The sequence below is a fragment of the Mycteria americana genome, chromosome 1 (assembly GCF_035582795.1).
Source record: "Mycteria americana isolate JAX WOST 10 ecotype Jacksonville Zoo and Gardens chromosome 1, USCA_MyAme_1.0, whole genome shotgun sequence".
NCBI classification, from domain to species: Eukaryota; Metazoa; Chordata; class Aves; order Ciconiiformes; family Ciconiidae; genus Mycteria; species Mycteria americana.
The window spans coordinates 10,686,547-10,710,503 of record NC_134365.1 but is presented as its reverse complement, the minus strand read 5'-3'; the positions used below and the strand labels follow the sequence as shown (position 1 = coordinate 10,710,503).

Here is a 23,957-nt window from a genome sequence, read left to right as displayed (position 1 = left end):
TTTCAGTGCCACTTTTTTATATTGCTTAAACAATTCTCTGATCTACTTGCAACCCATATAGCAAATGACTGTTAAAAAGTGAAACCAACTGAAACAAAACTGGAACGCTTGTTTAAGCTCTGCTTTGAATTATTAAAGGAATCAAGTTCACAACTGCACAGAGGACCTGAGCAAAGATTACATTTAGCTTAACTCCCGTATTGTTTGATGGGTGATCGGTTCACCTACAAGTCCCCTGTCCAAGGGACAATTACTTGCAATAAGTAAATGACTTATGACACCTGATTTTAGATATTAGTAATCTTATTTAATTAGATACATATTAATACAATTTCTGGATGAATTCTTAAAGGTTTTCTAGAAGATTTACGTTTAATCAAAGACCAGACTTAAGCCACATACTCTGAACATGCACCTCAGCTGTGACAAAAAAGCTGTCTGGCTTTGGCAAAGTGATTAAGATTACTTATATTAGGGAGGTGGGCTCTCCCCTACAGTGGAGAAAAATAGGATCCTGTGAGGAGCTTTTTAGTGGGCCTAAGTGAGGAATGTCTTTTCCCATTAGCCACAGAACTTCTACAGAGATTTGGACAATGCACTTTTCATAGTGATTCACTGCTCCTGCTTCTTTTTGACACTTCCACTTGCCTCTTTCTTTCCTTTTTTTTTTTTTTTTTTTTTTTTTTTAAATGAAAGTGCTGTACTCTGAAGTAAGATGACCAGATGAAACTATGGCTGTAACAGGTGCCCACCTGCTCTCACTCAGCTTCCAGGAAATCTAATTTTAAGTCACTATGACACCTTTAAGGCCCCAAACAAAGTAGCTGTAGCGTTGGGTGGGGCTACAGAATAAGTAGTCTGAATAATTCTTATGTTTAAGGTGTCCAGATTCCAACTGCATTTATAAGCATTTAGGCTTGTCTTCAACATGCAGCTGGTCCAGTCTGATTCTACTACCTAACTGGAGTCCAAACTAAAGTTAATTCCATACCACAGTTTTCAACACAATGTTGTGCAGAAGACAAAACCTTAACTCTCAACTGTTATTTTTTCCTTATCTTAAAAAAAAATTATATGCATATATACACAAACGCACACTCTTGGTGTTAAACTGAAGCCTTTAAAACTAAAAATGAATTTGCTACTCCTACAGCTGAACTTCAAAATGGAAAATGTAGGAAGTTTTACTTCACTGTATTATTTTTTAAATCTTTCTGGTTTAGACAGAAAATTCCTCCCATGCATTTTAGTGGGAGGAATTAAGTACCAAAACCCTCAAGTCATTATAACTTACACACATCATCTTCAAACAAATACAAAACTGCACAAACTGTAGTTCTGTGATTGGAACTGCAGGAGTTCAAAATGAAGTGCGCTACATGATGCAGTTTTGTATCAAACACTGACCTGTTCGTTCTATTGCAATTACAGAAATCTTCCATAAACTTTAACGGGAGCAGGCTTCTGTTAAGTACAGATGCTCTTAGATATTATGAGAGATTAAGTAAAATTTACTGCTGCTGTAGATACCTAAAATACTAATGTTTGTCTATCTTTAAAGGTCTTCCTGGACAGCAGTTCTGTGACTTTCTAGTTTCTTTCTCCATATTTCTCATATCTCTACCTAGAATTAAGAGGCAAACGTTTCCAGGGCAACACCTGAGCTTTTGCAGTTCCTGTCTAATTGTAAAGGAGATTCTTCTTTGATGCTGAGGACCCCAAGCTGTCTATCTCTACCCTGTTAGATGGGCGTGGGTGCTGGCTCTTATTTCTAAAAGTAATCCATGTGATTTTCTTCATCCTGAGACCCATGCCATTAAGTGTCATGACTAGGACTGTAAATTTGACAGATTTCATGCAGCATTTTTGTTCAGATTTCAACTACTGAACACGGAAAGTGCTACCTTTCTTTCTAACTCACTGATGTAGAAACTATATGCCCTTATAACAACAAACGAGTAATTAAAATATATTTTATATATTGATCAGCCATAACATGTTAAAAGAGCTTCATAAAGACTCTACTAGTTGGGAGCACCAAATTAATTTATTCATAGTGTTTTAGTAACAACATCCATGGAGAATTACATTGAAGAAAATTATAGCACCATGTTCCATAGCTCACCTTTCTTTATTCATTCATAATCTAACAGTTGACTCCGACAACAAATACGAGTTACACTTCAGTTCTCCTTATCCCAAACAAAGCCAACACAACTGAAGGCAATCTGGAGCCTATTCCTTTCTGCAAAAGTATTCAGATTTGTTCTAACTATGCAAACCCATCAAAAGCAATAGGAAAACTGTCAGAAATTGAGTGCATCGAGTGGCATGCTCAATTTCTATTCCTGCAGATGATGTAGGGGAGGAAGAGAATCCAGCTTGATTCTAAGATTCCAGATGTACTGTGAGAAAGAAATTGACTTGCAGACTGAACATATTTCATATAAAAATTACTGGTGCACAGTATGAATTAAGCTCTCAGAAGCCATTTTAACAGTCCTTTTGCAGAACAGAGCTGCGTTCTAAGGGAACGGGTCTCATTCTCCTTTAGACCAGTCATTTGGTACTATAAAAAGGAACTTTAAGATATGCATAAAATATTAACATCCCTCTACATCGCCACAAAAATGTAAAGATTTATAGAGCCTTTACGTTGCCACAGATACGTAAATGGACTTTGCTGACATTGCTCAGCGCTGCCCCAAAGCTTTATCGACAAAATCAGTTTCTAGTCTGAACACACATCTGCTTATTTGGTTCCTGACAATTTGAGAGAGGAGTGAGGAATCCAGATTTGGCTCTTAGCAGACATTTCTGCCAAGATGATGAAAGAAACATGAAAAATAAAGCACTTGAGCCCATGATTTTATGCAGCTTCATGTAGGGTGGTAGAATACTGTAAAGAGACAAGAAACTAGATCAGAAAATCCTGTTATGAACAAAAAAGATCAACTCCTATCACAGAACAAACTGCATTAGTACATCGTCATACAACTGAAAAAGTCTTCTAAACAAGCCTGGGAAATACTAGAGAAATTTTTCCTTCTACACCATCCTCCCATGAATAAGATCTCAGCTATTTGAAGTAATTACACTGAAACAAACGTATAACTATTGCACACAGCATGCAACTGATCCTCATTTGAGGCAAACAGCTTATCGCTACAAAATAAATATTTACCTGCCTTTCAGATATCAGATATAAAAGGCAACTAGGGAGTTTATCAGGAAACACTGACTCAAGATGCTCACAAAAACGATGCTAGGTTCTAGTCAGCAGGATGTTCCCCAGGTATTCATTCCACAAACCACAGCAACGGTTACAATCACTGTAGCTTGGTGCTAAACCAATGTTTGAGCAAACTTTTTAAATAGCCGTTTTAAAATACTATTTTTAAATGTTACTTAGCTATTTTAAAAGTACTAAAAAACATTACTGGATGAATTGTGCTATGCAGTTATCACAATCTTAAAACATACTCTACTACTCTGCTAAAATTACTAATACAAAAAGCTACAGCTTGCGTATGAACTATGAGTGTTTGGGGAACTATTATTTTATAGCTTATATCATTAGAATCATAAAGCAAAATAGTGAACATATAATCATTTTACTTTTTTTTTTTTTTTTGAACACCAGTATTTCGGAATATCTAAAAGTTAGTTATTACAGCCAAGTATGTGTTTAAGATGTCTCATGCAAGGACAAGGAAAAAGACTTTTAAACACAGCTCAGTGCACGGCATCATGCATCACTGCAACAAATGCTGATTGCTCTCATTAACTGCATCTAGATTTAATATACTGGCAACACATGAATGATTAACAAAAAAAATATAACTGCAAAGCAAGGCAGCAGCAAAGAAAAGGTTAACAAAGTTCATCCGTGCTGCACAGAGCGCATCCGAGTGAATATCGCTGGGATTTGAAAATGGATTATGCTGTCTGGTCGGAGCAGGGCTGGGCCATGCTTCCTGCCCGGTGATTACCCAGCAAACAGCATCTCCACATCACATGGCCTAACATAGTAGTAAATTACAGTTGCTGAGCAACAGCAATGCTGGCGCAGATGGCTCGCTGCAGTTGACATCTTTAGCTATGCAGATTAATTTATTATTTACTTGTGTTAAAAACTGGACAGGACAGTTTTCTGGGCTAATGAGAAAACAATCCAACATATTGTAGACTATTGCCCAACTAAAATATTGAGAAACTATTTGCCATGCATAGGTGCTTGCTGCTTTCTATGTTCTGCCCCTTTCTTAGAAGAAGAAGAAAAAAAAAAAAAAAGACAAATCCACAGGGCATCAATACTATTAATACATCCAATCCTAAATGTAAAGCAGAAATACAAGAAATATAGGCACATAGTCTTCCTCTGCAACAGAAACAGTGTGGGAGTGTGTTTAAGAATATTCCACAGAGAGAAGCAATATTCTGTACTACCATAACCCTTCTATTTGAGGATCTTTACAATATTCCCAAATGCCTATGTGGCAGTTCTAGCTAGGGGCAGAACTAAGGGAACTATACTAACTTCACTTCGTCACAAAAATTGTGAATAATCTCCATTTCCATATAAATTGCAGTGTTAGTAACACTGGAACACACCAAGTACTCTTTGGACCAAAGCAAATATTTCACACAGAAATATTTCAAACTTTGATCATTTTTAAAAGACAACTAAACAAGGCTTGTTTGAATCTGCTCGCTAATCAGTTTGAACCCAGACTAAACTCCATCCTCTTTTACAGAACACCTCTACCTTTACTTCAGCACATTAAGAGTTGATATCTAAATACTTTGAGAAAGTCAAAAAAAGCTTTGAGTTTTGTTGGGGTTTTTTTTTCACTCATTTCTTTACAACTTATGATTATAACAGCTGATAGTCAGATTCAAGCCCTTAATTTTTTTTTCCATTTTGTTTTGCATTACTTATATAACCCTGAATATCCCCCCCAAGTCTAAGTTTACATAGGGTGTACAGTTTCAAAGCTATTTTTCCTGGTATTAAAAAGCTCAGACTTTGTGGCATGTCACTATCCACAGTGATGGCAGTTTTATTTTTGTTTATATGTCATTTCCAGTCCATGTTGCATTCTAGTTCTTATGCACTACTACAACACAGCAGGGTCTAGACTGTAAACCACAGGGAATATTTCAATTCAATCAATAGCTTCCTTTACTGTCACATAAACATCAAAGATTTAATAGAGTAATTTCTATTAATTTTATTGTAAATATAAGCAAAACTTATCTGGATTCACCACAAGAATTATAGTCATCTTCCTTATATGAATAGTATTTTAAATTACTATATATTCCTTTCCCTGTACAAGCTAATAATAATGATAATAACTGAAGAAAATGAATGTATTTCTGACTGCTTAAATTCTCTTTAGTTACTGAAAATACTTCACGCCCAAGTATTTGCTACTGTTTAGGACACTTGGAGATGCAGGACATTAATAAAACCAGATAAAAATACCAAAAATCATTATGAAGGTTTGAACCAAATCATGATACTCTTAAATCACCAGAAGTTGTGATATGATTATACATGAAAATGGAAGCAGAAAGAAAGAGCAAAAAAATCAAGGCTGTAGTATCCAGAGCAACAGATACGGAAAAATTCCTAGCTGTACTAAAATAGAAAAAAAAATAGACATCTCCCCCCAAAAAATTACAATAACAACAACAAAACCCAAGAAAATATTTTTAGATTGGGTTAAAAAAAATTTTTTTTCCTGCTGAGTTGAAAAATAAAGGTGTAAATCCAGTAAAATGTTCCACTTGATCTGAAATTATACACTCCACTTTGGGAGACTCAATCTTTTTTTTTTTACCCCTCTCCTCTTTTTTCCATTAGGATTAAGTGAACTTTGATGCAGACATGTTGTTTCACAAACAGTCAGAACCAATAAAATATTTTTTAGAACTCACTTTGTCTCCATCCAGAAGAGCTTTTGGCAAGTAAACAAATCCCACATCAATATACACAGCTTCACATTACCTGAATGTGCAATTTTCAGCAAGTATCTACGTAAAAAATTACACCTGGCTCCAAGACTAATTTTAAATGGTCTCTCAAAAGCATACTGAAACAGTGGATGAAATACGGACTAACATAGATAAAATGCATGAAAAGAATCCCTCCTAAAAATGACCTAGAAGACATGCATTCATATATGCACACATACTCATCAAGGGTAGGCTCATGGAGCACAGCTCACATACAGCCAAGTTTCCAACATTAACAGCTTTCACACGCCACTTGATCATCAACTTTACAGATGTCCATCATAAAGAATGTAATGATTTATTATTACACTTTAAACCCTTGCTGAGTCTGTGTTGTATGTATCTTCCAATAACTAGTTCACAGAGATGAAAATTTACTCCAGTTGTCGAGCATATGTACTGATCATTTACATTTAACTATAGTAGTTCATGCTTTTTGCCTGGCTTTATCAAAAACCTTACATGTGTTGAACAAAATGCATAGTCCCTCAGATATCTTTGCTCATTTTCAGAAAGCCTACTCCTATCCAAATGTTCTAGAGGGCTAAATCTTTTCTTGGGAAGTGCTGGTTTCTGTTGCTAATGGCTCATGGAAGTGGTTTTGGCAAAATAAAATTTAAAAAAATGAGAAAAATAAATCACCATGTAATAAAATAAATACACACCTGCTACAAGGTTCTGATGTATGTGAAAGGAAAATGGAATAGAGTACCAGTCATCAAACCTGTTTATATAATTTTTTCCATTACTTTATGCAACTGTTGCTAGGCAGTCATGTGCCATGGTGATGAGTGGAGTGTGAATACCTAGACAGATTAGAGAGACATATGTTACTGAACACATTATGTATGGTGTGTTTTCTCTCTAGACTGCTGTACAAAACCAAGATACCAACTACCCCTTTTCCCCAGGGGGACCACAGTGTCAGATGGTTCAGAGAAATAGTTCAAGGGGTCTGACCTTGTGACAATACAGGTATCACTTTCTGCTCTTAGTTACACAGTTCTCTCTAGTGAGTTAAAACAGACAGTGTGCATGTACTACTGCATTTTAAATAGAGGTTTAAATGAAGAGAATTAATAAAAATTTAAAAAATCAGTACTTTTTATAATGGTTTTACAATGCATGCAATGTACTTCCTGAGCCAGTTTGTAAAGCCTGCTATATTCTTTCCAGAATCAGCTAGAAATATAGAATACAGAAATTTAGAAAGATCTGTACTGGAAAAGTAATTCACTCAGTTATGAATACTGAACTATCCTGGAAGAAACTTCTAAGAAGACTATGTTAAGAAGGTAGTTCAAGCAGCTGTACAGCAGAAAATGTTAGAGAACAAACGTAATATAAATTATTTTCTAACTAAATGCCTTTCACTCTCCCCACAACCAATTTGAAATTATTGCTTTCCAATCAGTAATGTGTTTTAACATAAGCAATAAAAACAGCGGCTATAACAGGCATGGTAAAGGCACAACACAGGATTACAGAATCATGAAACCTGGCAAAAAGAACAGCAGGAAAAGTCAAAGTATAACAACAAGAGGTGAAGATCTAGTCAGTAAGTGCATGGGTAAGAGACAAAGACTGGTGGTCAATAACACTTTAGGAGAACAAACTAAGAGAAGCCAAAAGAAAAAACTCACACCATAATCAAGAAAGCTGAGAGCTAAGACACAAACCATGGTTTTCATGCTAGACAAGAAGAAATGTGTAAACTATTGTAAAGGAGGAATCAGAAACTTTTGTTAATAATCTAAATATTGAAAGGAAAGGGAAACTAGAAGTAAAGTTTGAGAATAACTCAAGTAGGAACCTTTGCAGCTGAAATAAGTCGAATTTTTGTATGTGCCAGAGCAGGTTCTATCACTTTGCTCCAACTGCTCAGTAATAAAGTCAGATGTGATTTTCATTGCACTTCACTGCAGATTGGAGCAGGACACCCACAATGAAGTTTCAGCAAGACAGCTGGTGGTGCAAAGCCGAGCAAATGAGAAAAGTCTGAGTGGGAGTCAGGAGATTGGAACTAATAGCTGAATAAATTAGACGTCCAATACCTTCATTTACTGAAACGATTTCATCACGAAATAAATGCATATCCTGTGTTTATATCAATGTGTAATATGAAATTCAAATCTGCTTTTACATATGTATGCAATCAGTTAGTCTTAAATGCAGCTGTATTTATTGTCTTAAAGTCCTGAATTTCACACTTATAGAGTACCCGCTTCAAAAACTAGTAATTATTCATGGAATTTCCAAATGCTTTGAGATCTTCTTACATAAACGCGCGCTCTCGCTCTCTCTCTCTCAAAATCCATTTCATTTGAACATACCAAGTTGCTGACCGTTTCCATAGGAAATCTGAAGTTTTTAAAGGAAGACAAACTTGGAGCTCCAAGAGACCCCAGCAGCACGCTATGGAAATAAACAATTCAGCACCCACAAATAAATGTAAGAAATTTTGGTCTAAAAACATTCTGTCGGAACTTGAAGGTAAAGTTTTCTTACAGAAGTTCCTCTTCGACTTTAACATCAATGCATCACATTTCTTGTCTGTTATACATAAATATATCTTTTTTTTTACCCCAAACTGTCCAGAATGACATGCTTTATGACATTCCCTCATACAGACCCTGATAATATAATCTGAGCACCCGGTTAGTTGCAGATGCTCTGAAATTTCTGCACACGGCTGTTCAAGTCACTCCTTTTCCAGTCCAAGCATGAATGCCAACTACCTCAATCCTGAATTTCCCTAAACTCAAACAAAAGGCTACACTCCTAAATGATACAATGTGCCACCAATGGTTACTGCAATTAGTCTTTCACGTTTAAATTTGCAATTTGAACAACAAATCAATAAATAATATACTTGCTGGATGCAAAAAGCCTGCTGTTTGTTACCAGCTACACACCTAAAAGTATTGCTAATAAACATTTGCACTGAGAAGAAACCTAACTGCTAGCAATGTTCTTAAATTGTTGTGGTACTGAGCAAACACATTGCCCAGAGAGGCTGCGAAGTCTCCATCCTTGGAGATATTCAAAACTGGCTATGAGCAACCTGCTTTAGGTGACCCTGCTTTGAACAGAGGGTTGGACTACATGATCACCAGAGACCCTTCCAGCCTCAGTGATTCTTTGATTCAATTTTAAACCTAGGGATATTATTTGTCAGATTCAAAATACAGAAGTAGTCTGTACTTCTTCCTATCAGCATCTCTGATCAGCTAAATTAATACCAAAAAACAGACAAAAATAAGGTTCCCAAATATCCCTTCTAGCTATTTATCACTAGTTAGTCTTTGGTGCCAGGTCTGCTATGCTTCAATTTCTACAAATTGATAAAAGTGTTGGTACTGAAAACAAACCCAAACTACATTGCAAATTTAAAATTAGCATATCAGGATGTATAAGAAGCTGTTCAAGCAATAAGAAGAGATCAGACATTCATATGAAGCCTTATTCCCACGCAGAGCAAGTAAAGGATATGTATAAGCACATAAATCAAGCTACTGCAAACATCAGGTTAAAATAAGTTCATTTGAAGTCCTAATATTTCTTTCTATGCTATTTCTATGTTATATAATTACCGTAAGAACAGTGATCAAGGTTAGAAATAGTCCACAGAGATCTCTTTCTTAGCATCCCACAAGAATGAAATAACCTGAGTATCACCAAGTCAAAACTCATTGACTCAGGCTTTCAGCTAATGAACACTCACACAGTTATAAAGCAAATCCACCGCACATCCTTTTCCAAAACACACACTGGGGCTATGAAGAGTCAATTTCTTTTTTTTTTTTTGCTTAGTTAGTTCTTATAGCAGCAACTTTTATTTATTTATAAACATATTAGCACATGACTATTGTGGTCAGATTACAAACATAGACAGTGAGTGCTTAAAATCAAGCAAAATGGCAAAATGTCACATTGGGGTTCCTCCTCTTTTTATATGAGGAAATGAGAACACGCTTCTAAACACTGTACAGACAGAGAACCATTACCTTCTTTTTTCCACAATTTTAACCCCTTTTACTTGTAAGCAGTTTTCCCAAATAGCATGATTTTTTTCACGGAACTTGTTAAGGCTTTAAGTGATCATGATGATACATTGTAACATATCTGATGCTTCAGCATAAGGAAGGTAAACTTAATTTTGTGCTCTGGTAGCGAACATCAGTTTAAAAACTACTCACCTCTGTTATATGAGGATTAGGATTAAATCCACACAGGCTGCAGACTACAGTACGACACTGTGTGCACGTGTTGTAATTGGCTTTTTCTGGAGCATGCAGCAGCAGTTCAGTGGTCGTGCAAAGAGGACAGAAGGTTTTCTTTGGGGTGGACTCAGCGGGTTGGGTTGCACCGGCTTGCTTTTGCTGCAAGGGTTTTTCAGGCCCTGGTTGCTGGCCTGGTGGTTTTGTAAGTCCTGGTTGTTGTGCCGGGGGCTTTGCGGCCCCTGCAGTCTGAGAAGATGGTTTTGTAGGCCCTGCTTGCGGTGCCACTTGTTTTGCAAGCCCTGCTTGCTGCAGAGCTGGCTTCCCAGGTCCAGGCTGCGATGGTTGTTTTGCAGGTCCTGTTTGCTGAGCAGATGGCTTTTCAGGTCCAGGTTGCTGAGAAGGCTGTTTTGGAGGCCCTGCTTGCTGAGAAGATGGCTTTACAGGACCTCCTTGCCGTGCCGGCTGTTGAGATGGTTGTTTTACAGGTCCTGGCTGCTGCGATGACGGTTTTGTGGGAGGTGGTGCTTGGGATGACGTTCTAGCATTGTCTGGTTGCTGTGGTGACGGTTTTGTTGGGCCTGATGAAGGTTTTGCAGAAGTTTGTTGCTGAACAGGCTTCGTTGGTTCTGACTGTTGGGGCTGAGATTTTTGTGGTCCTCGCGGCTGGGATGGTTGTTTCGCTTGTTCTAGCTTAGAGTCTGCTGGGTGACCAGGGCCTGGTTTCTGAACTTGCTTTGGTTCCCCAGGCTGCTGCTGCTGAGGCACTGGTTTGGAAGACTCAGTTTGCTGGGGGGTAGGTCTGACAGGTCCTTGTTGTTGAACAGCTGGCTTTGGAGACTGTCGTTGAGCTGGATGTTTTGCAAGGCCCCTCTGCTCCTCAGGTTTCCCTTGCTCTTTCTGGGTAACTTTTTGTTTCCTACCGGCTTCTTCATGGGCTGCATCTGAATCTGATATCAAATCAAAAGGATTGAATTTGTTCACAACTGAAGTGACTGCACTCAATGGATTGGCTTCTGAGAGGAAACTGGGCATCATACTTGGCTTCTGATCTTCTTTAAAATCAGTCCTGGATTTTGATTCCCTTAGACTAATAGAAGAAGGGCTCCGTCCAGGCGCCCGTTGTTCTGTCTTCAGCACATCTACTGTTCTGCTTTTACTTAAACTTGGTGGTCCCGGATCTGGAGGCTTACCTGGCTGCCTGGGATGGTGGCTTGTATCAAGCTCAGGATGTCTGCAGACAGAAAATGTAATAAAATTAAAATAATGCAGAGTAGTAGAAAACTTAGACAAAAGAAGATGTATCTGTGACCCTGGAAGTGCTCTGGTAACGCTGTTAAGTTTCTCAGGTGCTTAAGTGTTTGCAAGACCAAGGCTTATAAGGTGCATGTAAAAAGTATTTAAATAAAAATTATTGTTCTATAAAGGCTTATACAAGCATTCAGTCATAGACTGATTTATTATTTAGAAAACAATCTAATACAACAACAATGTTTAACCAGGTAATTTTCTCTTCAGAAATCTGATGAACACAAAGCCACAACTTCCTATTTTACCTAAATCCAAATGACTAACTCTCCACTCTATCCCTTGGAATACAAACATGAGGAGACAGAGAAGACTAAGAAACAGAGGTGTCACAAAATTTGCAGATCAAAGCACAGCCGTACGAGAAAAACACTGCACAACACAAAATGTTTATGTACTTGTGTTTTGGCTACTTGTACAAAATTTGGATATATTTACAATTCAATATGCAGCAGGGACTTAAACTCCTAAAATCTAGGTACGTTAAAAAGCATATGCTTTTCTTCAAAGTATTTATTTTGCCACCCATCCACTCACAAATCAGAAGAATTTTCAATCAGACAGATGGCAATTCACAGAATTAGTCCTGAAGCTGTTTTTTTCATTTGAAATAGAACTACTATAGAGCTTCCTCACAGCACCATCCCAACAATTCACATTGCCCAGCAATAAAAAGAAAATCTCTCATTACATAGGGATTTTTCCCAATTCTCTAACAAGAACATTTTGCTAACAATAACATATGTGCTTTCATATAGGAGAAAATAAAACTAAGAATGTAGGAACCAAAATCAAGATCATGTCTTCATGCATGGCATAGTATTCTACTTGTTGCTATACTCAGCTGCACCTGAAGGAAATTCAATTCTATTGCTAAAGGATGTAGTAAAATATTCTATTCGGTGCTGTCACCGTGCTTTTGCTGGAAGATACGGTGTTCTCTTCAGTGCCACAACAGTGTTGCAAATATAAAATTTTCAGTTTTCACTTTGAGAGATCCAGTTAACTGTGATCTTGTTTTTCCAGACATGGCATTTTTTCTTGGGCATTCATGAGCAAAATAAACAATCAGTCATTACATTTAACTGTATTCCTTAACTAAAAAAATAAATAAATAAAATTAAAATGCACAATTCTATTTAAGAGTTTTATCAGAAGTCTGCAGAATCATATATAGTAGACACATTGAAAAATATATTTTACACTGTTAGTGTTAATAGTAAACCATGGGTTTACTATTATTTCTGATCAATATTTTGAGTTTTCATTACATACCTGGCAATGGCAATATAAAAGGACAAAGCCAAGTGGTAGCCATTTCTGTGCTTGTAATTCTCACAACATGTGATTTTCTCACAATCTTGTATCTGATGTTTTTGTAAATTAAAAATTTCCACATGAAATGCTTGTGAAGGACAAACTATTTCCAGCCTTCCATAACTCCATTTACCCTTCCCCGTTCTTATAAAATTATTGGCCGTAATACTGGGAAGTTTACAACCTTAATCTGGAACCCACTGAAGTGAGCAGGTGTGTTCCCACTGGTGTCAGTGAACATTGATTAACATTCATAAAGAGGATAATTCAGAAAACCCCAATGATTATCTAATTCCTTCAAATATTTGGCATTTTTGCTTGTTAAAAGAACAATTTTATACTCTATTTAGCAACTAGGTAGGTCTATCTGCAGTTCTGTTTCTTGCTATTTAGATAAGCACTCTAGGTTTATCTGAAGAGGTACTGCCTACTAGGGGAAAACATTTCAACTATTCTATTAGTGGCAGTCCAGTATACTTCCAGCATGCATGTTTGCAAGTGTTCAAAATGTTGGAAGGCTTCATTCAACAAAGCTAAGAGTGACAAGGGAAAAAAAGAAAAGGATCAGTGGTACTATCAAAACTCAGGTCAGGAAACGGCATACTATGCCCAAACCTTACAGTGTGAAGGTGGAAGAAAAAAAAACAAACAAAACTGTTTTTAGAAATTGAACTTGGGCATTAACGAGAAGTAGTAACTGTGGATCCCTGTTGGAACAGAGTTCTCCTCCAGCTTTCATTTTTATCAAAATAATGTGCTCCATAAATTTCCACCTGATCAGATGTCAGGACTTGAAATGAGATTAAAACCCACGAATCTAGGAAATAAAAACATCCAGGTGATTCTGCAAGGCTGCTGGTGTATTCTGAAGACCAGACTTGTCTTGTCTTTATACATAACGTTTCTAAGCAATGGAGACAGAGCGTGGAAGAAAAAGACTTGAAAAGACAAGCTTCTTGAGAAATGTTACCTCTGTCCCAAGCCAGAACTTGTTCCATTTAGTTTTAGCTAGCTGGAAGTTGAAGCCTTCTTTTCTAGAACTTTTTTACAACCAGCTACAGGCTGACATTGAACAATTTTAATTAATCTGGAGAATCAGAAATCCTCAAAAAAATCTTGTCTTTATTTGACAAAAATTTTCTTATTTTTAAGCCTTTTGAATCATGAAAAACCCACCATTGTTTTAAAGTCTTCAATCCAGACTCAACAAAAATAATTTAGTCCTCCCTCACCTAATTCTTTTCGTTGTGCTGCTATGTTTCTCCTCACTTTGGCCTTGATTCACAGAGTTCATCTTTATTCATTTACATGAATATTACAGCCAAATCAAAGCTTACTTAGGAGTCAAGAGGAGATTTAACAAAAAGACTACTGAATTCTTGAATGCCATAACTATAAAAAACTATTTTAAAAGGCATGTCTTCTTCCCATTCATCAATATAAATAGTTTTAGAGAGAAGCGCAATAACTACACAACTCCAAGATAGATAGATCTTTTCATATCTACAGACACAATGTGCATAAGCTTACACATACTCATGGCGGCTAACTTTTTTTTTTTAAGTCAGTAGAGTGATGGCATTAACAAAAATACATATTTCTTCTGGAAAATACACCATAAACATACATTAGAAGTGTGACACCCAGTAAGACTTCTTAGCATTTCCTCTCAAAATGCAGCAATTTTTTTTCTATTAATGTCTATTGTGAACAACTTAATGAACTGGGAAAAAAAAAAAAAACCACAACCAACCAACCCAGCTGCATTAGATGGTTCATATATTCAGTTTGGTCATCTGATCTGTTCAGATGATGTGAACAACTCCTCAGCAAGTGGACACTGACACAGTTACAGAATCATTCAGTGAAGCTAGAACAACTGGAACTTGCTTACAAATTGACTGTGTATGTTTCAGCTAAACTTCCTAACCATGAGTTTTCTGAAGACAGGTAATTGAAATAGCATAGAATGATTTCCATAGGTGCTAAGCATCCCAAACTCTGACTGGAACCTAGAGAATAAAACATTCAAAGAAAAAAAAATTAAAAAGGTACAGTTGATTTAGGCAGTTCACTTTAGGTGCTCTAGATCTAAATGCTTATATTAAAATGCATAATAAATATTAATTGCATTTATTTAGCTATTGCATTTTTGAAGACTTAAAAGCTCAAAACCTATAGAAGTCCTACAAGCTACAGAATGTATTTCATGGTGGTAAAGGTGCAACTACGTTTCCTGGTACATACATTACTTACTATTAAAAAGTCTGTAGTTGCAAAAATTGTTACTTCAGGATATCATCAAACACGAGGAATTTGTACACTTCAAGACTTGAGTTACTTTGGGAGGGGAATGAAAGCATTTAGCATAGGAAATAATTATATCTCTCAGGTAAGACTAGGTAACAGCTAACGTTATAATGGAAATGACAGAGGAAAAATCCAGTTAACAACATGAAAAAAAACCTAACAGACAATGCAATAGGGACACTGTCATAACGCAAGGCTATATAAACTGAAAGCCAGAATTCCTCTTTTGATCACTGTTTCAGTCAACGTTTGGACTGGCATAGCCACACTAGGAAAAAAAAAAAAAAAAGCTGTTTGGAACAACAGTTGTAGAGCATCAGTTAAGAGGTATTTTCCACATCTGACTTCCTTGGCCACACAGACTAAAAAAAAAAGCTTGAAGCTAAGGAATCTGAGTCTCAGCAGGCTAGTTCTTTACTTAAGTTGAAGTCTGGAAGAGGCTGATCCTTAGTCCTTACAAGAGTCTTACTCCAAGGGCTTGGATCAGGTTCTTAATAATTATTCCCATCATTCTTCGTAGATCTCAACAGCAAAGAGAGGTGTGCATGAGGAGCAAGTAAAGCCACAAACACAAGAGCAGAGACAAGTAGTAACCTCATTACAGTGTGACAGGCACAAAGATGGGAACTGCTACAACCCCACAAAAGAAGCTAGTTGATAGGTTATTGCACTGAATGTTCAAATGTCAGCTTTGACTAAAAGTTAAAAGGCTGCAATTCACAAATACAGAGTGCCTTTACTTTAAATGGAGAGTGAAAGTATAGTACACTAACAAGATCAAAGTAGTTTCTGATATCATAAATGTGTTTGTAGGAAAGCAGCCATTTATAAATGCAGAAATATTCACATTGCAATGAGTTTAGCCTATTCTAAAATCTTTCAAGGACATTTATCTTACTTTTTACTGGAACATTAGCATGAAACAATAAACTTTTAAAGTCTTTGTGTCTTTATTCATAGACTGTTATACAAAAGGGATTTTGAGCTTAGTTTCACAGAACTAACCAATATGATTTTTTTTTTCCATTAACAACTATAGAAGCTGGGTAGAGTCCTGAACTGAATGGAAAATTATATTTCACATACAGTGTCAATACCTGTTTAATAATTATGCAAGACATAAAATAGGAAGATTTGATTTCCAGTTTTAAAAAATGGAGACCGGCATCTCAGGTATAATCCCAATGACTTCAGTAGTTTGCCCAAGGATGAATTTGGTCCCACCCTCCTTGCTTCTCTTCTTCTAGAATTCACTTATATAAACCTGATATTATATAAACTCAGTATGCATTTATCTAGGGTGAGGTCCATACACAAGAACCGTGTTGAACAGTCAGTCGGGGAGGCTCCTTTCAGCATCCTCCTTCAAGACAAACAACACACCCAGCCCCAGAGACGGAGAGCAACAGAGACGCCGGCCCTGGATGCGGGGCGGGGGAAGCCGGCCGGTTCAGGACCGCGGACAGGGGCACGGGCGGCGACGGCGGACGGCGGGCAGCGGGCGGGGAAGGCAGGCCGCCACCGGCACCGGCACCGCGGAGCGACCCGGCCCCCGGGCCGGGGCCCGGCAGGGGCTTGTTGCGCGTTGGGCAGTGAATTTGCTAAGGGGCAGGGAAAGAAGGGGAAGGAAATCACCCTAGCCTTCGCAGATGCACAACGAGGTAAAGCCAACGCTATCCAGAATACTGAATCCCGTGGCAATCAATTTCATCTATTATTTCGCCTCTCTTTCCCCTTTCAACAAAAAAAGGGAGGAAAAAAACCGAGCAGAAAAATAAGGGGGAAAAAATAGACTGAAACAGACCTCCTCAATCCATCACTATTTAATGAAGCCAAACGATAGTTGTAGAGGTTAAGAATTGGCAGAGTAATGGCTAGCAAATACATTATGCCCCAAAGCTTTGAAAGATTCCACAAGAATCTCTTTCTCCAGAAAGAGCAGCTTACAGAGCCCATCAGCCCCGGGGAGAGCTTCCGTGGCTACTCTCTGAGCTGCGGGGCACTCCAGCCCCGTAAAGCACACACACACGCACAGAGAAAACCGAAACGTTGTCTGCAAATCTCTCCCCTCCCTAGACACAGAAACTACCCGTGCTCCGGATCGGTGCGAAGGGAGGGAAGGGGAGAGGGCGCAGCCCCCTGGAACCGAGGACCGTCGTTATTATTAGAAACCATCGGAGTGGGAAAACCTGGAGAGTGCAGGCTCCATCCTAGTGTCCGCACTCGTGCAGCCGCCCCCTTCCCTCCCTCAGCCAGCAAAACGCAACGCCTGCTCCCGATGCAGCGGGCCCGGATCGCATGGCGACTCGCCCCCCGCCCCACCGCGAGGAGACGGAGAAGGGGGGAAGGGAGGAGCGGGAGAAGGGAGATTTTCCGTGCATGCCTTTGCATGGGAGGCGGCTCCGCGCCGGCGAGGTTCCCTCTGGGCAGCCCCTGCGCCCTTGACATGACAGCGGCGATCTGCCTCCTCTCCTCCTCGCTCAGCTGGCTCAGGTCCGCCTCCACCCCGGCCGGGACCAGGCGCTGCAAGGGGGCCGCGGGGCCGCCGCCATCCCCGGCTGCCGCCGCCCCTTCGGGGAAGGCGCCCAGCCCCTCGCCTCCTTCCAGGCTCGCCTCGTTGCCCATGGCCGCCGCCGCCGCGGCTCCCCGCTCGCCTCCTCTGCCCTCGGGCGCAGACCGGGCGGGGGGGGGGCGGCTCGCCGGCGCGCAGCCCCGCTCCCCAGCGGGCGGAGCGGCGGGCGCTCAGGGCTCCGCGGCCGCCACCACGGCCCGGCGCGGCGGCAGGGGCAGCGTCGGGGCCGGGCTCGCCGCCTGCCGCCGCGGCTGCCGGGGAAGTGCGGCGCCGCCGACCGCCCGCCCGCCGCGCCGCGCTCCGCCGCCCCGCGCAGCGCATGCTCCGGGCGGGCGGGCGGGCGCGCGGCTCCCCCCGCGCACACCGCGCCCCGCCCCGCGCCCCGGCACTTAAAGGCACCGCGCACGCCCCAGCCCCCCCCGCCGCCTCGGTCGGCTGCCGCCACCCGTGAATCGCTGCGCTGCGCTCCGCTCCGCTCCGCTCCGCACCGCACCGCCCCGCACCGCGCACCCGCTGCCGCCGCTGCCAAGCGAGCGGACGGGTCGTGGCCGCGGCGGGCTCTCGGCCAGCCCTCCTGGCGGGCGGCGGGGATCCGTTCTCCTTCCCGCTGCAAGTAAGGGTGTGCTCGCAAGCAGGCGAAGCTTGACGGAGCCTAGCGCGCCCAGAGCACGAAGTAAGGGAGGCTGGAAGGCACGTCTGGAGGACATCCATCCAAGCAGAGCCAGCGAGGTCAGGTTGCTCAGGGCCGTGTGCAGCTGGGTTTTGAATGTCTCCGTGGATGGAGATTTCAGAGCCTCTCTGGGCCCCTACCCCGGTGTTTGGCCACCCTCATGATGACTGGCTTCAGTATGTCAGTGTCATTTCGGGACTGGCAAGCCCCGAACTGGACGCAGTACTCCCAATGCACTCTCACAACTGCTGAATATATTGAGAAGAAGCACCTTCTTTAACGTGCTGGCCACACTTGGGGTAGCACAGCCCAGTCTGCCGTTGGCATTCTTCATCACAACCACATCCTGCTGAAACATGTTCACCTGCTCATCCACCAGGACTTTTCTGAAAAGTTGCTTTGGGCCAGGCTGGCTTGGTGCATGGAGTTAATCCTTCCCAGATAGAGGACTCTGCACTTGCCTTTGTTTGACTTCACAAGGTTCCTGCCAGCCCATCCTCCTGCCTGTCAGGAGCCCTGCAAGCAGCAGCCCTGCCTTTCAGTGTATCTACTGTTCTCCAAGCTGGCGTCATTCACAGTCTTGCGGAGTATGTATTGCATGCCTTTGCCCACATCATTAACAGAAATTAGTCAGAAAGTTACAACCAGTAACATGCCACCAGTTGGACTTGAAATAATAACTAACCACAACCCATTTGAGCCTGACAGTTCAGTCTATTTTTCACCCACTGTACAGGTCTCACTAATTTGGCTATAAGGATATTACAGTTGATCATGCTGAAAGCCTGATGGAGCGTGGTTTGCCTGGGGTAAACACATGCTGTCTGTTTCCAATAACCTTCCTGTCCTTCGTCTACTTGGACATGGCTTCCAGGAGGATTTGCTCTGTAACCTTCCCAGGAAGGAAACTAGCCACATTAGCCTTACTACCTTGTAGTTCTCTTGTGGATCCCCTTTCTTGAAGGCAGGTGCAGCACTTGCCTTTTTCTGGTCATTAGGGAACCTTCCCAGTGACCTTTGGAAGATGACAGAGTGACTTTGCAATAGCATCAGCCAGCTCCCTCAGCACCCTTTGATCCACCCCATCTAGTTACATGAGCTGCTGCATATCCAACTGGTTTAAGAGCTCCCTAAGTCTGTCTTAGTCTACTACAGGTAATGCTTCACTCCCACGTACCCTGCTGCTAGGCTCAGGCACCTGGGAGACTAGAGGACAAACCTTACCCATAAAAGCCATGGCAAAGAGCCGCTAAGTCCCTCGGCCTTTCTATGTCCCTTGCCGCTAGTTTTCCTGCCTCATTGATCGGGGGCCAAATTTTTCCCAAATCCTCCCTAGAGATCTTACTAAATTGTGGCTGTATTTTGAATATTCCAATGTGTTTGTTAAACAGCTAGATCTGCACAAATACCAGTTGTTTTAGCTACAGGGATGTGACAGCGTTCGGTGCTCTTGCTTGCCTCCTTCTGTTGGACCATTACTATTTTTCTCCAGACACAGCTATATGCAGAGCAGCCCCCAAAATGACCTACATAAGGATGCCATCCAAATATTTATAGTACTCTTGTACTGTAACAATCGGAGACCATTTTTTCCAGTACTGGTTCACAACAAATGATGAAACTAGTAGCAGTTGGGGGCTTCCTACTTTTCTCTCAAGTGACTTCAAGTTATGCATCAAAAGAACTTCTCAGCAGAGAACATGATAAAGTACAGGGGGAAAATCCTCTAAATGGAGTAGCATGACATAAGTGTAAGTGGATGCTTGTTCACACCGTGTTCTAGGTAAAGACATCAGAGGGGCCTGTGGAAGAGGTGACACACAACACAGTCACACCTGAACGAAGATGGATTCACTTGGCATGTGAAGGAAAGACACAAATTTCAGTTAAGGGTTTTAGAGGGAGGCAAATACACATCCCTATTCATTTAGCACAAGTGAACATCATGTACTTAGGTATGAATAGATGTGCAAAGTGCTGCTGCATGGAAGAAGGCAAATGCACAACAAAAACGGGGAAAGAGGGATTTCATCAGTGAAAGCATTTGGTTTCCTGATACACACTAATGTAAGCATTCATATGCACTTAAATATACATACATACTCAAATATCCTGTGGAGGGTGGTATTCCTGTCCTTTAGCTGGGTAGTCTGGAAGTTTATTACGTTTCCAAATGCAATTTTTCTAAACAAACAAACCCCCTATGTTTCTTTATTCAAGGCCAAAATAAGTAACTAGGGCCTTTGACTCAGACCTCGAAGTGATCTTATGTTTAAAAACAGATGGCATATGTCAGAGACAGACACAGACAAAACAAGCGAGATCAAAACACATTAAATTCACTCAATAAAACAATTAAAACTGGGGAAATAGCAGTTTTGCTAGTGCTTACTGATCAAAACTATATACACTATTCCTATTTCACTGTTAGCATGTCCTGAGATAGAGGACAGGAAGAAAGAGACATATAATGCCTCAGGAAGTAAGCTGAGCCCAAATGGAGGTGCAGGATGAGATATGACCTTCAGTGTGAAGTTCACTGTTGGCTTCACTGGACCCAAGGATGTCACCTTAAAATGACGATGATTTCAAATATCTTAGGGATTTTTGTGGAAACTGGCACTTTTCACAATTCTGTGACATTTACCTTTTCTTATGAATCAGCATGAAATCAGTAGTTATCTGTCCCAGAAGTCCCACTGCAGGCCTGTTCTCCCTACAACCCATCATTTCCACATCTTTCTCCCTGTATACTTCACAGTCTGTCCAAAAGTGACACCAACTCTCTCATTTTGGTGTTACCAATGAAACTCACAAACTAATGAGGCATAACATTCTGTTGTAGCAAGGAAAGAGGAGTTATCAAATGAATCAGCCTTTTTCTCAAAAGTCATAATGTCTAACTTGCAAGAAACAACTTGGTGGTGTCAGGCTAAATACCCTTATTCAAAAAAAATATTTTCTTAATCACTAGCACTGAAAAATATTATTAAAACCCTTCAGAGATAAAACAGTCTCTTAAAAAGTGCATGCAGATTAGAACTCTGCATGTAAATTTAGAGGCAGAGATATAGAAGCAAGTTACCTTCCCTTAGATACTAGGTAATATAAAAAGGATCATCATGAACAGAGGCAAATCCAACTACCTTTTGAGGGCTCACCTACAGGTTTTGTAGAATTTTCATTGTAGCTGTTTGAATCCAAAATAGAACAGCACAATCCACAGACATTTATATATTTTACAGCATTAAGTCCATGCATGGTATTATTATCCCTGCAAAACAAAGGCGCAGTATATTTTAAGTGAGGTAACGCCATTCAGACTAAGGACTGCACTATATCAGTAACGCAGTACTTTCACCTGGGCCTGACCAGTTTGGTATGCAAACTAGATGCATCAGATCTCCAAAGGAGCCTGTCCAAGTTGGAGCTGAGTAGGCAGAAGCAGCACAAGGATGCTAGTTCATCTTTTGCCAGTGCTGAATCTGATCTGGGGCAAGTGAATCTCAGTTAAGCGTGTATCTATCTTCAGCACTAAAATGAGTGCTTGAAGTTAATTTACTGATTAACAACACTGAAGACATCCAATCTTCTCATCAGTAGGCTACTTAGTATAGACATACTCTTTACATTTTAAAGGGGAGAAAAAGCCATTTAGTGCATAGAATTTGGAGAAGTAATGCTAAGATCATCAGAAGAAAGGAATAAGAGGTCAGTAACACCTTGGCATGAGCTGGCAAAATGGGAGGAGAAGGAAAACTGTTATATCTTAATAATATGCCTGGCATTATGCCCAGATAAAAGTGAAGGAGGAAGAAGGTGCGTTAATCATTAACGATTAACAGAAGCTGTACTGATCAGTACCACAAAGGAAGGTAAAGTTAAAGAGGAGCTAGAATTTGCATAAACATATTTATAACACTTTACACATTAATGATTTCATATTCTAATTCGTACAAATACCTACCTAAATGTTATGGTGCCGCTATCACATTTACCTACCCCATTTCAGAGATACAGAGACTGTGGAGGGTACTTTGAGTTTAAAAGACATGGCTAAGATGCATCCAACAGTTTGGTCCATCTGCTATACAGAATAAGCAATGCCTCTTAATGATAGCTCTTTCCAGACAGTTAACACAATACATTTGATAAAGATATTTAAATACATAAAAATACAGAAAAATACAGAATATCATAGTGCAGTCAGCTGCACAACTACACTTGCCGTCCTCTCCTATTCACCATCTCAGAATGCAAGTGAGCACACTGCACCAGAGATTAAATGGGAGGGACACACAAAATCATGCTGAATCAATATACTGAATGGAATTCATCGAATACAAAAAACCTGATTAAGTTTTTAAAGGATAAAATAAAAGAGTATGAATCTGTTTTCTGGAAAAATGTTGTGCAACACCTAGGAAGTAATAATTTCAGATATGACATAAGTTATGTCTGTATAAGCACATAAGCCAAAAGCACATGATGCTTTAAACTACGCATTTGTACGTGCACCCGTATGTGCCACTGGTGCACTAGTGTACTAGGCAGCTCACTGGTGCAGGTTATATGAAATATATATTAAGGAGTGGAAACAAAGGCATACACACTCTGCACTAAATGGCTGTGTGCTCTACAACAAGAACACGGGAGAGTAAGGCTTCTTCTCTCAGAAGCGCTAATTCTGTACCAAAACTACTCTTATCTACATACCAACCAAAGTTTGGCTGAGAACTGCACAGCAAATGTTCTTCAAGATCATGATGAATCTCCAGTCTCAATCTACTAGTCACCAAAACAACCAGTAAAGGATGATAACATGGTACCTTGCAAAGCATCGTGTATTGCTGTTCTATTCAAATACACAGTACTCTCCTCTCTCTACACAGAATTTTCTATTCCATCACTTTGTACATGCATGTTGAGAAACCATTGGAACAGTGAGTTACCCTGTTCCAAAGATCCTGCAAAAAACACCTACTTAAGCAAAAAAAAAAAAAAAAAAGACTGAATATATCATAAAAACACCCAGGTAAGAGAAAAAACCTGGGCAGAATTATTTGCAGTATTCCAGAGTTCCTGAATGTCTGTTTTTTTGGGATACCATGCACTCTGACACAATACCATTAATGTTACAGCATCCTATTTATTATTAAACAAATCACTTTTGAATAGCCACTGCAGATATTTTAGCCTCATTATCATCAGTCCAATCGAAACAGGGTTAGTAGATGCACCTTATCCCAGTGAAGAGCCAGTGCATAGACACCTGTCTAAATTATCCTAGCAATCTCACAACCAGATTTGCTTGCTTAAACAAAACAAGAAGGTCTGCCAACTGCCTACAGCACAGCAATGCTGATATGCTCACAATATGGACTCCCACAGTATAGATTAGTCACAATGTTAAAAATCTTATGTTTATTTGCAATCAGTGCTCCTAATACACAGATAGCGATTTGCATCTTAAACTGAAGAATGGGGGAAAAAAAGCCTTTAATCTCAAAGCCTGTATCCTAAACCACCTGCAACA

General features: G+C 40.2%; 1 protein-coding gene across 1 annotated transcript in view; it reads right to left on the bottom strand.

The window, feature by feature from the left end:
* The window catches only part of PCLO (piccolo presynaptic cytomatrix protein), a 389,706-nt gene extending 371,902 nt beyond the window's left edge, over positions 1-17,804 (bottom strand). The window contains exons 1-2 of the mRNA XM_075491522.1: positions 17,563-17,804; positions 10,224-11,478 (exon numbers count right to left, since the gene is read on the bottom strand). Of these exons, the coding sequence (XP_075347637.1) occupies positions 10,224-11,478; positions 17,563-17,804 (1,497 nt within the window). The remainder of the gene's footprint in view (positions 1-10,223; positions 11,479-17,562) is intronic.
* Positions 17,805-23,957: the final 6,153 nt, after the last annotated feature.